The 13,936-nt window shown below is 31.5% G+C and overlaps 2 protein-coding genes across 3 annotated transcripts; one reads left to right on the forward strand and one right to left on the reverse strand.

Moving 5' to 3' along the window:
• Positions 1-510: 510 nt before the first annotated feature.
• Positions 511-4,148, reverse strand: LOC113866092 (protein NRT1/ PTR FAMILY 5.10-like). The gene is made up of 4 exons (XM_027500981.1): positions 4,034-4,148; positions 3,745-3,962; positions 1,566-2,107; positions 511-1,315 (listed from the first exon to the last, which is right to left on the reverse strand). Exons 1-4 carry the CDS (start codon positions 4,146-4,148, stop codon positions 511-513), a joined length of 1,680 nt encoding a protein of 559 aa, XP_027356782.1.
• Positions 4,149-10,419: 6,271 nt separating this feature from the next.
• Positions 10,420-13,712, forward strand: LOC113865701 (transcription factor bHLH80). Of its 2 annotated transcripts, none has more exons than XM_027500422.1 (5): positions 10,420-10,846; positions 11,021-11,149; positions 11,259-11,324; positions 12,688-12,756; positions 12,897-13,712. In XM_027500422.1, exons 1-5 carry the CDS (start codon positions 10,604-10,606, stop codon positions 12,942-12,944), a joined length of 555 nt encoding a protein of 184 aa, XP_027356223.1. In that variant the 5' UTR covers positions 10,420-10,603; the 3' UTR covers positions 12,945-13,712. The 2 variants fall into 2 exon arrangements, with proteins under 2 accessions (XP_027356223.1, XP_027356225.1); XM_027500424.1 differs by having other exon boundaries at positions 10,420-10,801; positions 12,897-13,248.
• Positions 13,713-13,936: the final 224 nt, after the last annotated feature.

A 13,936-nucleotide genomic window follows, 5' to 3' on the forward strand; every position in this document is an offset into this window, starting at 1 on the left:
AATCAGGAAAATTAAGAAGCCATTCGGCATCTTAAGAGAAGATAATTAAATTTTGATAACTAGTTTCAACTTTAGATTTCTCTTTTCATTTTTGAAAGTGTATGAAATTATTAACAAATATTTCATAAATAAAAATATTAAAATAAAATATGAATTAAATAAGAGTATTTTAGGGAATTTTGTTAAATAATTAAAAATCAATTAAGATTTTCTTATATTTAGATTTGTTTATATTTAAATTTTTTAATATATATTTTTAAAAAAATATTAAAAATTAATAAATATGTTAGTCTTAAGCTCGGTTTTAAATATTGATGTTAAAAAAAGCTCGGAAATAAAGGTGAAGCTAAAACAATTTTTAGTCTTTGGGATGACCACTGTAACTCGTGGACAGAAAAGTCTGAAATGACACCAGAAAACATCATTTTTATTCAACTATAATTGTTTGTCATGCCACTCCACAGAAAATACACAGAGGGATGCTTGGGATGGGGTCAGCGTCCTAAAACATTAAGGCACCTTATAAATGTAGGATCTTGTAAAGAAAATGAAGAGAGCCAATCCAATCACATTGAGTCCAGCAAGTAACCAGTAAAAGTAATCAAGATGCGCCTTATTGAGATTATTAGCAAACCAACTGTCATGTCCATCTTTGCCAGTCAATTCTTCTATCACAGAAATGAGCAAGCCGCTTAGAAAGTTCCCTACACCAAAGATACTCAAGTAGAGAGCAAGACCCATGCTTCTTAATTCATTTGGTACCTGATCATAGAAAAATTCCTGCAGACCAACCTTGGTAAAAACCTCCGCAATCCCGAAAAGGAAAAATTGGGGAATCAGCCACCACACACTCATAGGAACAGTTTTATTCGGTTCATCAACAAGATCATACTCCTGCGCTGTTTCTAATCTTTTCTTCTCAACAATTGCTGCAATTACTAATGTAAACATGGAGATAAGGATTCCTGTTCCAATCCTTTGTAGCATGGTGATGCCCGAGGGTTTTCCAGTCATAGATCTTGCCACTGGAACAAATATGCGATCATAGATAGGACTAAAGAGAACAATGCCCAGACCAGTAAGTGATCGAAGAGCAGCAGGAGGCATATCAAACCCGGGAAATATGTTTCTGTCCATTTTAGCCCCTTGCTTGACAAAGAGTGTAGAATCTTGAGCAAGCCCAACAGTATAAAGCAGACATGTAGCCCAAATAGGAACCAACCTCAGTACCCCCTTTGCTTCTTCCACCTCTGTCAGGCTACAACTCTCCTCTTCCACATAACTATTTGTTGCCAACAATGCTGTGTTAAGGGAGCTGCAAAAGCAGAAAAAAGGCGTTGTCTAATGAAAATAATTAATAATCCACACAACCCGTCCTACTTTATGCTAACACTAACTACTTGGTTGATAATTGGAATCTTTCAATCCAAACAAATAGGCTATTTTTGAGAGATGGGGGTGGAAAAATCACTTACCCAAAAATGTTACTGCTTTAAAGTTAAGAAAGCAAACAAGAAGGGGAGAATTTTGGAACAGCCACATTTTTTATCATTGTTGTTTCTTACTTGGATTCTCCAGAACTTTGATGAGGATTATTTGGAATTATTCCACAAGTTTCCTCTGTGATAGTGTGGCGCCGATTTCTTATAGCTGCAACGAATGCACGACCAATTGTGAGAAAAGGGTTCTTGTCACTATGTCCCTGAATGTTAAACCTGTAGGTCCTTGTTCCGAGCAAGAAAATAAGCAATGTAATGATCATTGCCACACACGGGATTCCAAATCCAAGAACCCAACTAATGTTGTCCTGTATGTAGTTTAAGATCCAAACAGTTGATATGCAACCTGCAGCCGAGGCAAAATACCACCAATTAAATAATGAGCTTCTATCTTTGTACTCGTTTGGGTGCAGTTCATCGAATTGATCTGCTCCAAAGGCCTGCACACAGGGCGTATGTCCACCTTGTGCAATGGCCACCAGATAAAGTGACACAAAGAATAAGATTACTTGAAACCCAGGAGAGCATGATGTTAATTTATTGCTAACTGGGCATTCAGCATTTGCGAGAGATATCAGCATAGCTGACACTGTCAACAAGCCTAGTCCCTGTCATATAAAGACAAAGGATCACCCCTTTTAGGAATAATGATAAAAGCAAGCAGTATGAAATCTCTCTCTCTCACACACACACACACTTCATACAATCAAATTATACACCTTTAGCTTTAGTGTTCTATGAACTTGAGAATAATATTTTTTTTTCTACAATCTATTGTTTTTATTATTAATTGAAGAAGACGTTCAGATCAAAGTCGAAAAGATTTACCTTTACTCATCTCTCTCACCAGTACAGATAGTAAAAGAAATCCACCTCCTCTCACTCTCTCGTGACAAAATTTAACGTTTAATTTCATTTTTAATTAAATAAAAATAGATTAGCTTAATAAAAAATGACAAATTTGTTTACACAATTAGCAAATTTAGTTCTTTGCCCAAACGAATTTTGTGTATTTCTTACAAGAGGAAAGATAAGAGGGTTTGGTGTGCGGAGAAGAGGAGACTAAGTGGAGAAGTTAGGTACAGAGAGAAGATGGGGGAAATGGTGAGAGAAAAAGAAAAACTGGGTATTGAGAAAGAGAAGAGGGAGTTGAGAAAGGAAAAAAAGATTTGAGTATAGGAAGATGAGGGAGAGAGTTGGATGTAGAAGTTTGGAATTGAGCTTTAGGCATGAGGAAAGGAAAATTGAAGTCTGGGAGAGGGAGAATAAAAGGTTAGGGAAGGAAAGGAGATGCAAAATTTGTTCTAACAAAATTTGGGTGGAATTTATTTTTTATTTTCGTTTAAGCAAGTATATTTTCATTCAAATAAAAATAAAATTAAACTTTCACTTTTCACCAATAATTGAAAGAGATTTGTATCCTAGTAAAAGTCAATTGAAAAAGTAAACTAATAAAAACATAAATAATAAAAAAATTATCATTTTAATCCAAATCATCAAAATATTTCTTCAATTAAGCAAAATGTTATTTTAGCTTTCTGGTATATAATTGTCAAATCATTTTAGTTCACTTCTTCTAAGTTTTAGCTAAATAGTCTTTAAACTAATCAAAATATTATTTTAATTCTAACTTATATAATTATTAATTATTTCAATCTTTAATGTATGTTATGTTCCCTTAATACTTAACATGCCAAGTTAGCTTCTCAGTTAGAATAAAAGTAGTAGTTTAAAAACTATAATGTTTAGGTGATAATAAAAGTTAAAATGATTAATACTTTTATATATTAAAGATTAAAATTACAGAGTATTATATGCTTTGAAGATTAAAAGATATTTTGCTTTGTTTAGGAATTATTTTGATAAATCTTATAAGTATAGGTACTAAAATAATTAACTTGTATATATTGGAATTAAAATGATGTTTTGCTATATTCGGATATTATTTCAATGAATCTTAGAAAGACTAAATTCCTAATTTAATTGTAAGATTATTAGCATCATATGTTTTAGTTATTAAAATTTTAAAATATTTTTGTTAATTCTTATTTTTTATTTTCGTTAATCACTTTAGCAAGTCATCAACACAATACTCAATAATTTGTTTCTATTGATCACTTTAGTAAGTTATACAGCATTAGGACAATACTTACGTATCATATGAAACTAAAATGATATTTTATTTAATTTAGAAATTGTTCTGATGATTCTTGAGAATAATTAACTTGGAATAAAATAGACTTACCAAAATATAGAGGGAGGAAGCTAAAATAATGGTGCGGTAGCGGCCAAGATAAGAATCAGCCAAGAATGCTCCGAGCAGGGGAAGCAAGAAGGAGGTTCCACACCAGACGTTGACATTTTGGGCAGCGGTGGCCGTACTCTGGCGGAGTGGTCCGGTGAGGTAGGAGATAAGGTTCCCCTGAATTCCATAATACGAAATCCTCTCCGCCACTTCCACACCTGATTCATATCATTGAACTCAAATAATTTGAAACAACGTTAATCGTAATATATTCAAGTGATAGTAATACTTATGATAAACCCAGCCGATCTCCAGGAGCCTGATTTCGATCTGATTGCGGCTCCACCTTTGTAGTCAACGCTGTTCGCCACCAGAGCAGCTTCTGAGCCACCATTCTCGCCCATCGCTATCTATGTAGCATTAGCCCCCCTCAATGCTATTGCCAATGGTTGAACTTTAAACACTAGAAGCCAAATTTAACATTTAGTTTAATCGATCCCGTATATTTTTTACGTGAATCACGTTGCATCAATATTATATTTTATTCCATTGCTCTTCATTTTTTTCAATAGAAAAGAGGTTATGTGTTCAAATTCCACTGGGTGTAATTTTTTATAATTATAAATAAATTAGTTTTTAATCTTTTATATTTGGAGTCATCTTACAGTATCTTGTCTTTAAAAAATTACGGATTAAAAGAACAACTAAGTGGAACCAGCACTCAACCATGAAATCACTATATTACAAGGAAAGAAAATGACTTTTTGACTTGTACAGGCAATAATTAATAACAAAATATCATAATAGTATAGTTTGTAACAATTTATTTAAATGTACAAAATGAAAAATGTAGAATTTGTAAAATTCACAATGAGTATGCACCACTACACAAGAAAGTGACACGTAGCAAAGTAAAAGAAGGTGCCACTGGGAATCACTTCAGTACAAGTAACTCAACTTGAATAAGCACAACTCAGATAAACAATGTCATGTGTTAGTGGCAGACTAGTAGCTACGAACAACTCTATAAAAACAATGTCAATATGTTAATGTCAGACTTGTAGCTTCTAGTGACAAACACTGCTCATTGTGATATTACTATGTGTCACTTACATACTAATAGTTTCTTGTAGACAAACATCATTTATTGTGGTGTTGCCATATATCAAGCATGAGTGTTTTTCTCGAAGCGGAAGGGTGCCAATTTTTAGAATGTTAAATAGTTGTTGCAGAAGTTTACTTTTATTACTTATTTTTTCATATTTTTATTTACACTTTGTTTATCTTTTTTTTTTCTTTGCAATTTTAAGTTACACATTTGTTTTGTTGTTAGGAAAATTATCTAACTCATATTTGATAACTATTTTCTATTTTAAAATTTATTTTTTGTTGTTATTATTTTAATTGTACGTTCACTTTATTATTCTTAGTTAACATAATAAAATATTATTGTATGTAGTTTTTAAATGTTTCAGTTTATTTAAATTAATTTATTTAAATAAATTAATCATTAATGTATTTTTAATTAAATTGTATTTAAAATATGAGTTACATGATTGTAGTTATGTATTCAAATGGAAAAAAATTATGAAAAAATAAAAGGTTTATTTGAAAAATAACATTTTTAATTTAATTTTTTGAATAACTATTTCTAAAATTTATTTTAAAATCATATATCAACTAAGATTTTACAACTAATATAAAATGAAAATAACACATTATTTATTTATTTATTCTAAAATTATTATGCTAACTAAATTTAATATACGTTCAACATTATTTTAAAATTTTATTATAACATCACAAATGTTTTAAGAAGAATTTTGCAGTTATTTCACTATTTATTTTTCTATAAGGTGCTTTAATGTTTTAGGACGCTGAAAATAGAAGTGTTTAATTGATGTGAATTGTAGGATATCTCGCTATAGCGAGACAAATTCGCTGTAGCGAGAATGAAGCGATGAAAATGGAACCTTTTGAAACTCTCTCGTTGTAACTAAAATATCTCGCTGTAGCTAGAATGATAGACAGCAAATGAAGAAAACTTTTAGTTTTTTCGCTGTAGCGAGAACTGCTCGCTGTAGAGAGAAAGTCGCGAGTTTGAGAGATATTTAAAGTACTCTTGTCATAAAAACTTCATTTTCAACCAAATCACATATCCCTTTTTCGTTCTCTCCCTTTCCTTTCTCAGAGAAAACCTCTAATAACTTACTCTGTATCCCTCTTGGATCTGAGCTCAAACGTCTATTCCATTCGAATCTAAGTAAATTTTTGGAGCTCATCCTTTGAATCTCGTTCTTATTTCTCTTTTCTCTCTTTCATAATAGAAATCTACCTTATGATGTTAGGAAGAACTCTAGTCCTTGAGTAGTATTTTTAGTCGAGACGTGGAGTTTCTCCCTAAAGCACACGAAGAACTTGGTTCTTGAGATCCATTTCCAGGTAAGAAGAGTTACTCTTAAACCCTAGGTTCTACCTAAATATGTTTATTAATATTTACAGAAGAGGGTTATCTTATTTTAAAAAGTAAAAATCCATAAAGTTTTCTTGAACTATATAAGTTTAAAATAAATTTTTGGTATAAAAGAGATTTTTGATCTGTTTAAAATCACTTGAGATGAAGTGTATTTTAAATAGTCACGAGTAAGAATGAGTTAAACAGTTTTATAAGTAAGTTATTATATTTTTTATATATGTGTTAATGGTGAAAAAGTGGAATATGATGAACTTTAGGGTAAAAAATTCTATTAAGACCGAGTGAATGTGATCTTCGACAATATATTTTGAACTGCATAATTTGGGCTAAGTCCGAGGGTGTCTGACTCTCGGCATATTGCATAGAATTGTGTGATAATATGTTACTGCTTTGTAAACATGTGCTTAAATGACCAAACATGATAAATGTATTGGACCTATAATAATATGTGTCTACCTTGTGATTATATGTATAATTGAAAATGATAAATGAGATCAAGTATGTGAATTAGAGATTTTATATGTTATCAAAAGAAAAGGGAATTATATGATATGAAAAAGTGATGAAAATGTATAAAGAAAGAAATAAGGAATGCTAGTGCTTGTGTCAAATACACTGATTGATGCGCTTATATATATGCGTTATAATACACCAACGGGTGAGATTATAACACATCTGTTGTAGTACATCGATTAATGTGTTTACAACATATGTATTAGAATAGTATAACTTGATATGTCACTGTTGAGATACTATATAGATAGTTCAGGGATACACTACGGGTATAGGATCTGGAGTTAAATATGAAAATATGGTGGAAATGAGAGTGGTAAATGTATTTACACAATGTATACATGATGTAAAAGTGAGATATATTTACAGGCCTCACACTCATTTCTTGGCCGAGTTCCTAATTGTACTTTTGCTTGGAAGACTGTGAACACACACATTGTATCTGTTTGTGGTTTGACTTACCATCAACAATCTATGTTGCGTAAGTCCTTTGTAACTAATGAGAGTGCGTTGGCAGCGATTTAAGGGTCCGAGAGTACTGTTAGTTGATGAGATATTCAGATTTAAGATGAATGTAGTGGCACGAAGATATGAATTGAATAATGATAATTGGTTAAATGTGGAGTAATATTCATGGATAACTTTCGTTTGATTGAAATTGTATGATTAAGTAAAGTGGCATGAATTCGAACATTGAATTTAAATGGATTAATTAAATAAGAAATGAAATACGTATTAGTAAATACAATAATGAAAGATGTATATGAATGATTTTGTCTAGTTAAATTTGTTAAGTATGGAATGTTTTTGCTTGGTTACCTATTGTATTAGAAAATATTTTTGTATTATTATTTATTATTCTATAAAATAAAAATTTTAGTGAGGCAGGAGATGCTCACCCTTATAAACTTTTTCAGGTAACGAAGCGAGAAAAAGGAGATTGATCCGTTCTAGATCATACTGGCAAGGGATAGTAGGAAAGAGATTGCTTTGTTAGGACTGATTATTTTGAAGAATGTGATTACATTAATTAAGTTTTTAATGAGAGTTTGAAGTATTTTAATAAATCTATTGTAAATGACGATTCAAAGCACGTGTTTAATAATTAGTAATTAATTGTTAATATAAAAATTTTAGCTTTCCTGTAATTGTAAATTGATAATCTCAAAATTATATTCTTAATTTTATTATGAACGGAATTTATATGTATGAAGTTTAAATTTTACTCATTTTCACTGATTCAGAGTTTATGCATATAAATATTCGTTCTATTCATTCATCTCTACTTATTTTAATCATATCATATTGATATTTCTATTTTTTTTAAAGGAAAATTATGTAAATAAATTAGGGATGTTACATCTCCTCTCCCTCCTCGCTGCACACCCAATCTCCAACCCTAAAGTATCTAAGCTATTTTCAAAGAAATTTTGAGAAATCAAATACAATATTCACAATGAACATAGTTTTGAAGCTCTATCTTCTGCATCCTCCTCATTATATATATTTTCTATAGCTTCGAGGAATGATCTAATATCAAGTTTCCCCATTCTTTTCATACCAATATTATCATGACAAGATATCTCTTTAATGTCTTGCAATAGATGAAAATTCAATAAAGTTCACAAAATGTAAGAAACCATGTATAAGTCTTTTCTGCATAAGCATAATCAAATTGACTAACATAAAAAAATTTTTGGGTAATATATGTCATTTAGACGACAAAGAAATCATGACGAGGTTTGTATATATTACTTGAATCACTATGCTACTTTGCTCTAAACAAAATAAACAAAAATTACAACATAATAAGAAGGCAAAAAAAAGGAATACATTATGCAAAAAATTAAAATTTATAACACTGTCTCTGTACATTAGATCAAATTTCTTTTTCTAGCATTAAAAACTATGCAGGACAACTTTCTCAATAAGTGAATATCATATTGAGTTCATACAAGAATTTAAATGGACAAGAAAATTTATCGATTAAAACATGACCAAAGCTCTATATTATAAATAGCCAATGAATGAAATATATGAGAATTCAAACAATGCACTAATATTATAAAATCAGTACTATAGAAATAGAAGATAAATTTGATAAAAGAAAAAAAAACACTTACATTAATCAATTCTTTTTGAGGGGGTGAGAGTATGAAGAAGAGTAAGGAAAAAAATTATAATTGTGGGTGTAAGGGTAGAGGTGTGGTTGGAGGTTTGGCTGTAGGTGTAAGCTGGAAAAAGGGAAATGGGGAGAGGGAGGAGTGTAAGGAAGAGGAAGGAAAATGGATAAGAAAAAAGAAAAAGGTTGAGGATGTGAATCTAAGACGAGAGAAGAGGAAGACGTGGAGATTTGGTGAGAAGGAAAAAGGAAAAATATTACAACAAGGCGGGGTAGTTTCAAAAAGGAGAGGAGAGGAGAGAGATAGGGGAGAAAAAATAAAAAAGAGTAAGAGATTTATTTATAAATATAAAAAATATAATAAAAATTTATTTATAAATATTAATTTTAAATAATAAAATATTATTATACTAGATGATGTAATATAATACATGATATCTGTAATTTTTAGATTTTAAAATTAAATATAAAAAAAATTATAAAAATTTATCACAGAATAACTAATATTTATAATAATTAAATTAATATATTAAATATTCTTTTTAAAAGTTACTTCCACGATAATAATTACTTTTTAAAATTTTAGTATTAAGATAACTATTACAATAACAGTTTAGAGGATATGACAAAATTCTTTCATAAACTGTCTCCATTATTCCTTAGCAAAATTCCATCCACTTGTTCATACCAATGCCAATTGGATGAATTGGCCAATGACCATACACACTACTACTTGTCTACCCCACTTTGTGTCTAATGGGGAACTACCTATGCCAACTGATTCCATTGGATGCGAGACAAAGAATCAAAAGTGTTAACCCTCAAATTATGAGTCGTGTATTATAGTTTTTAAGATTTAATTTTTTTGTTACTTTTTTATTTTATTATTTTATAATGTAAAATAACAGCAAAAAATAAAAATAATTAAAATAAGAGTATTACTGTCTAGTATGAAAATTTTTGACAAATATTTTAAGAATAAATTACAAAATATGACGAAAGAATTACAAAATATAGTGTTTTTGAAAATTAAAAAAATATAAAATTCATAAATTGTCGATAACAAATTTGATGCAAGTATAAAATTTCAAAGATAAAATAATAAAAAGTTTAAAATAATTTAAAACTTATCGATAACAATTTTTTAAAAATACATTAAAATTTTTTAAAATGTCAAAACTTGTCTATAACAATTTTTTAAAAAATAATAATTTTTTTATATCATTATTAAGTAAATTTTGAAAAAAAAAGTATATATATTTTTTAAAACACTATATATATTAAACTTATTTTAAAATAATAAATACACAATAACAAGTTATATACAGTTTTTTTATGAAAATTATATTATTTAATTTTTTAAAATTACACAATAATATTAAAAGACATTTTTAAAAAAAGTTAACTATGTATTAATTTTCTTATTTAAAAAATGATTGCAATATGAATGAAAGGTAATGGAAAATGCGCGTGAAGGAAAGGGATGCCTAGCGCGTGGCGGTGAGTTGATGATTAGTGAGTGTCGCTGTCGTTCTGAAAACACAACTTTGCGGCTCACGTTGATGAGATGAGAAAGATGGAAAGGTCCAAATTGAAGAAGAAGACGGCAGTGAAAAAAGCGGTTTGGTTATCCGGAAGAACGCGCAATAAGCATACCCATCCACATCCACCTTTTCTTCTGCTCCATCGCAGGGAACACAAAACCCAATCTCTATTCTTTTTTATACATTAAATTACTACAGAGGCCGATGCAACCCACTTCCGCGGGCGGCGGCCTATCCCGCTTCCGCTCAACTCCGGCGAGCTGGTTAGAAGCTGTTCTTCTTAAGGAGGGGGAAGAGGAAAGCGAATGCGAAGCCGAAGCCCAAGACCCCTTAAGCTTTACTCAACTCCTCTCCACTAACACTGCTCCCTCTACCCTCTTTGCCTCCCAACACCAACGCTTCGTCGATTACCCTCTTTCCGCTCCAGCTAATCCAATCGCACACCAGGTTCAGTTCGTTACTTAATCTTCTTTTTTTCATTCAATATTTCATTGATCTTCGCTCTGTGCGGTGCCTGTCCCTGGGCCGGAATAACTGATGGATATCTTTTTCTTCTTCTGTAATTCTTTATTATGGAAAATGTTAGTATTTAATATTAAAATTAACACGGAATGTGTGTAGGAAATTGAAGGTAGTGGTAAGGCACCTGACACTGACGTGAAAATGGACAAGATTTTAGAGGATTCGGTACCTTGTAGAGTTCGGGCAAAGCGTGGATGTGCTACGCATCCAAGGAGTATTGCTGAAAGGGTAACGCTTCTCGCTTCTCATCTCAGACTAATTTATACTTTTACACCACTTCCCGATGCTATCTTATCTGTTCTCTCTCTAAATTGGAAACCTTCTTTTTTGGGTTTAGGTTCGGAGGACTCGTATAAGTGACCGCATAAGAAAGCTCCAAGAACTTGTGCCAAACATGGATAAGGTTATACTTATTATCTTAAATAAACCACTATGACATGTTTCTTCTAAAATGTTGTCTATTATCAACAAATAATTTACTTCAACTCTTATTAATTGTAGGTCTTATCCTTTGCCCCTGTGCTCCGATGATGAAATGTTAAGAACACGAGATTTCATTTACAAACGAATTATTGTATGAAAAAATTTACTTGGAAACATATTACCTTAAGAATTCAATTCATTTATAAACCACTATGTGCTATATTCCATGATTTCCAAATTATGGAAGGATTTGCTAATCATTTCCTTTCATTGAACTACTCTACCAACTCAGTGTCAGAATCGTTGAGTGACAATTGAACACTTAGGTTTGTCCTCATATGGCCCTAGTATACAGACAAGTAGGGTGGCTTTCGTGTTTTTTTCTTTTTGTACGGGGATCTGTGGTTGGAAGAGTCTTTTATACCGTATCTCCTCCCCTGATACCGCTGTCTCTCCTCCCTGCATCATGCTCCATATTTTTTATTTTCCTTCCACGGTTAGCTTTTTCATTTGCTTGACATTAACCTAAATGTCAGAGTTCATAAATTTGACAACCTTGTTTAATTTTTATTTCCAGAACCCTATATAATAACTTGGTTATCTAAGGATCTGTTATGATCAGAAAAGCAGCACAATGACTTATCTCCTGATGTAATGAGCTTTCGGTATTTAGAATCAAGCAGCCTTTTTTATTTTCTGCATTATTAACTGGCTTGGCAATTTTAAAACGGGCCTGCTACCTTGGGACAATATTTCATACAAGCTTTATGGTATTGTGCTGATTTTGCTGGTGTTTGGCTGCAGCATAACACTGTAGTGTTTTACATCTTTTCCAGCCGTTCGATCTCCTTCTAAATGGATTCCTGTTCTTGGCCTCTTTATTGGTCAAAGTAATGGTTTGTTGGGATATTATTTTGGGGGTTCTACAAAGTGAGTTGGCTGTTGGCTGCTCTCTCAAGCTGGATTTCTTTTCCTGTTTCAATTGCTCTCTGTTTTTTCGATGTTTTGGGAGAATTCATTCCAATCCTCGCTCCCTCTTTCTTTCTAGTACCATCTTTTTTATTGTAAAAAAATTGTTTTTTATTTATTTATTACCAGCTCAGCCCTTCCACTGGATAATCCTTACCTGTGCAAAAATAGCATTAGAAAAAGCTTAACAATCCTCCGCTAGGATGTGTATCCAACAAACATGCTCTGAAAGATCCATTCATATAATGGTGTAACTATTTGAGTTCGAAACTGTTATGCAATGCCTGTAGAGTTTATCGTTTCTTTTTTTGTGTATGTCTAGTCAGTGTGTACTGTGTAGTAGTTAAATATGGCGGTTGCTTTTGTTCTTGTAGCAAACAAATACTGCCGATATGTTAGACGAGGCGGTAGCTTATGTCAAGTTTCTACAACAGCAAATTGAGGTACTCTTGTGTGTGTGACTAAATTTATGCTTGTGATTGTTTTCGCTCAGTCGTTTGGTCACAATATATTATTGATGATAATGTTGGTCATGGGGTTGCCACCAAATCTTTCATGAATTGAGAAACTTAAAACATTGCAGGAACTATCAGAGGACCAGCGGAGGTGTAAGTGCATGGTTCAAGAGTAAATTGCTGATTGTTCCTTACAAGGTGGTTGGCGGTTTACGATTTATTTGAAGATTAATCAGATTTTTGGTGTTCTGATGAAGATGAAGCATAAGCTGTGGTTGCTAATTATAATTTTTAAACATCCCAACATACCTTAAGAGATGCATATACATGTTGATGGTGGCATTATCAAGTTCGTGACGAATCAACTTCATAGAGATTTACCGTCACGGTGTGGTATTGTGGTGTAATTGTAGCGTTGTATACACAAATCTGCACCCATAGTAACTACTTGGACTTTTCTTTTATTGAGATATACATATCCATATGTGGAAATTTTTTTAATCAACGGATTGCGTCGATCTGCCGCTACGTAGCTGATAGATTTTTGCATTAAGGTATGTTTGGGAGAATTTTCAGAGGGGACGACATAATTTCTTCCAAATAATTTCTTAATCTTATTTGTATATTTAACGGGGTTTAAAAGCCCAAGATGTTCCTAGGGCTCTAATCCCTTTAGCAACTAGCCTCAAATAAAGAAACAAAAGAAAAGAGAGAGATCTAAACAATCAACAAGTAGAGAGATTAGCTTTTACACCCTTAGTATTTTTATTTGTTATTTTATTGTATATTATTACCTTTTATTTCCACGGCTACTTTATTTACATTATGTTATTTTAGAGTATAAAGATGTTCCTGCCAAGAAACGAATATTGAAAAACAAAAAAGAGTTTGTAAGTTTAGGAAGTGGAAGAACAAACGAGGAAGAGGAATGATTAAATTGTTTGCCCTTTGGTTGTACAAGTCTTCCACGTCTTTATGATTATTCATTCAAATACATCCTAGCTATGCATTTATTATTATATACACAGAGTAACATTCCCATACATTGGAATTGGCAAATCAAAAAAGCAAGTCTTAATTTTAGAGGATGTCTTTGCTTCACCTTTAATCGAAAGCTTTTTTTTTCTCAAAAAACAATGAATGCAATGATTTGTATTATTGTATACAT

Source organism: Abrus precatorius, unplaced genomic scaffold (genome assembly GCF_003935025.1).
Source record: "Abrus precatorius isolate BTA unplaced genomic scaffold, Abrus_2018 Scaffold4, whole genome shotgun sequence".
Classification (NCBI taxonomy): Eukaryota; Viridiplantae; Streptophyta; class Magnoliopsida; order Fabales; family Fabaceae; genus Abrus; species Abrus precatorius.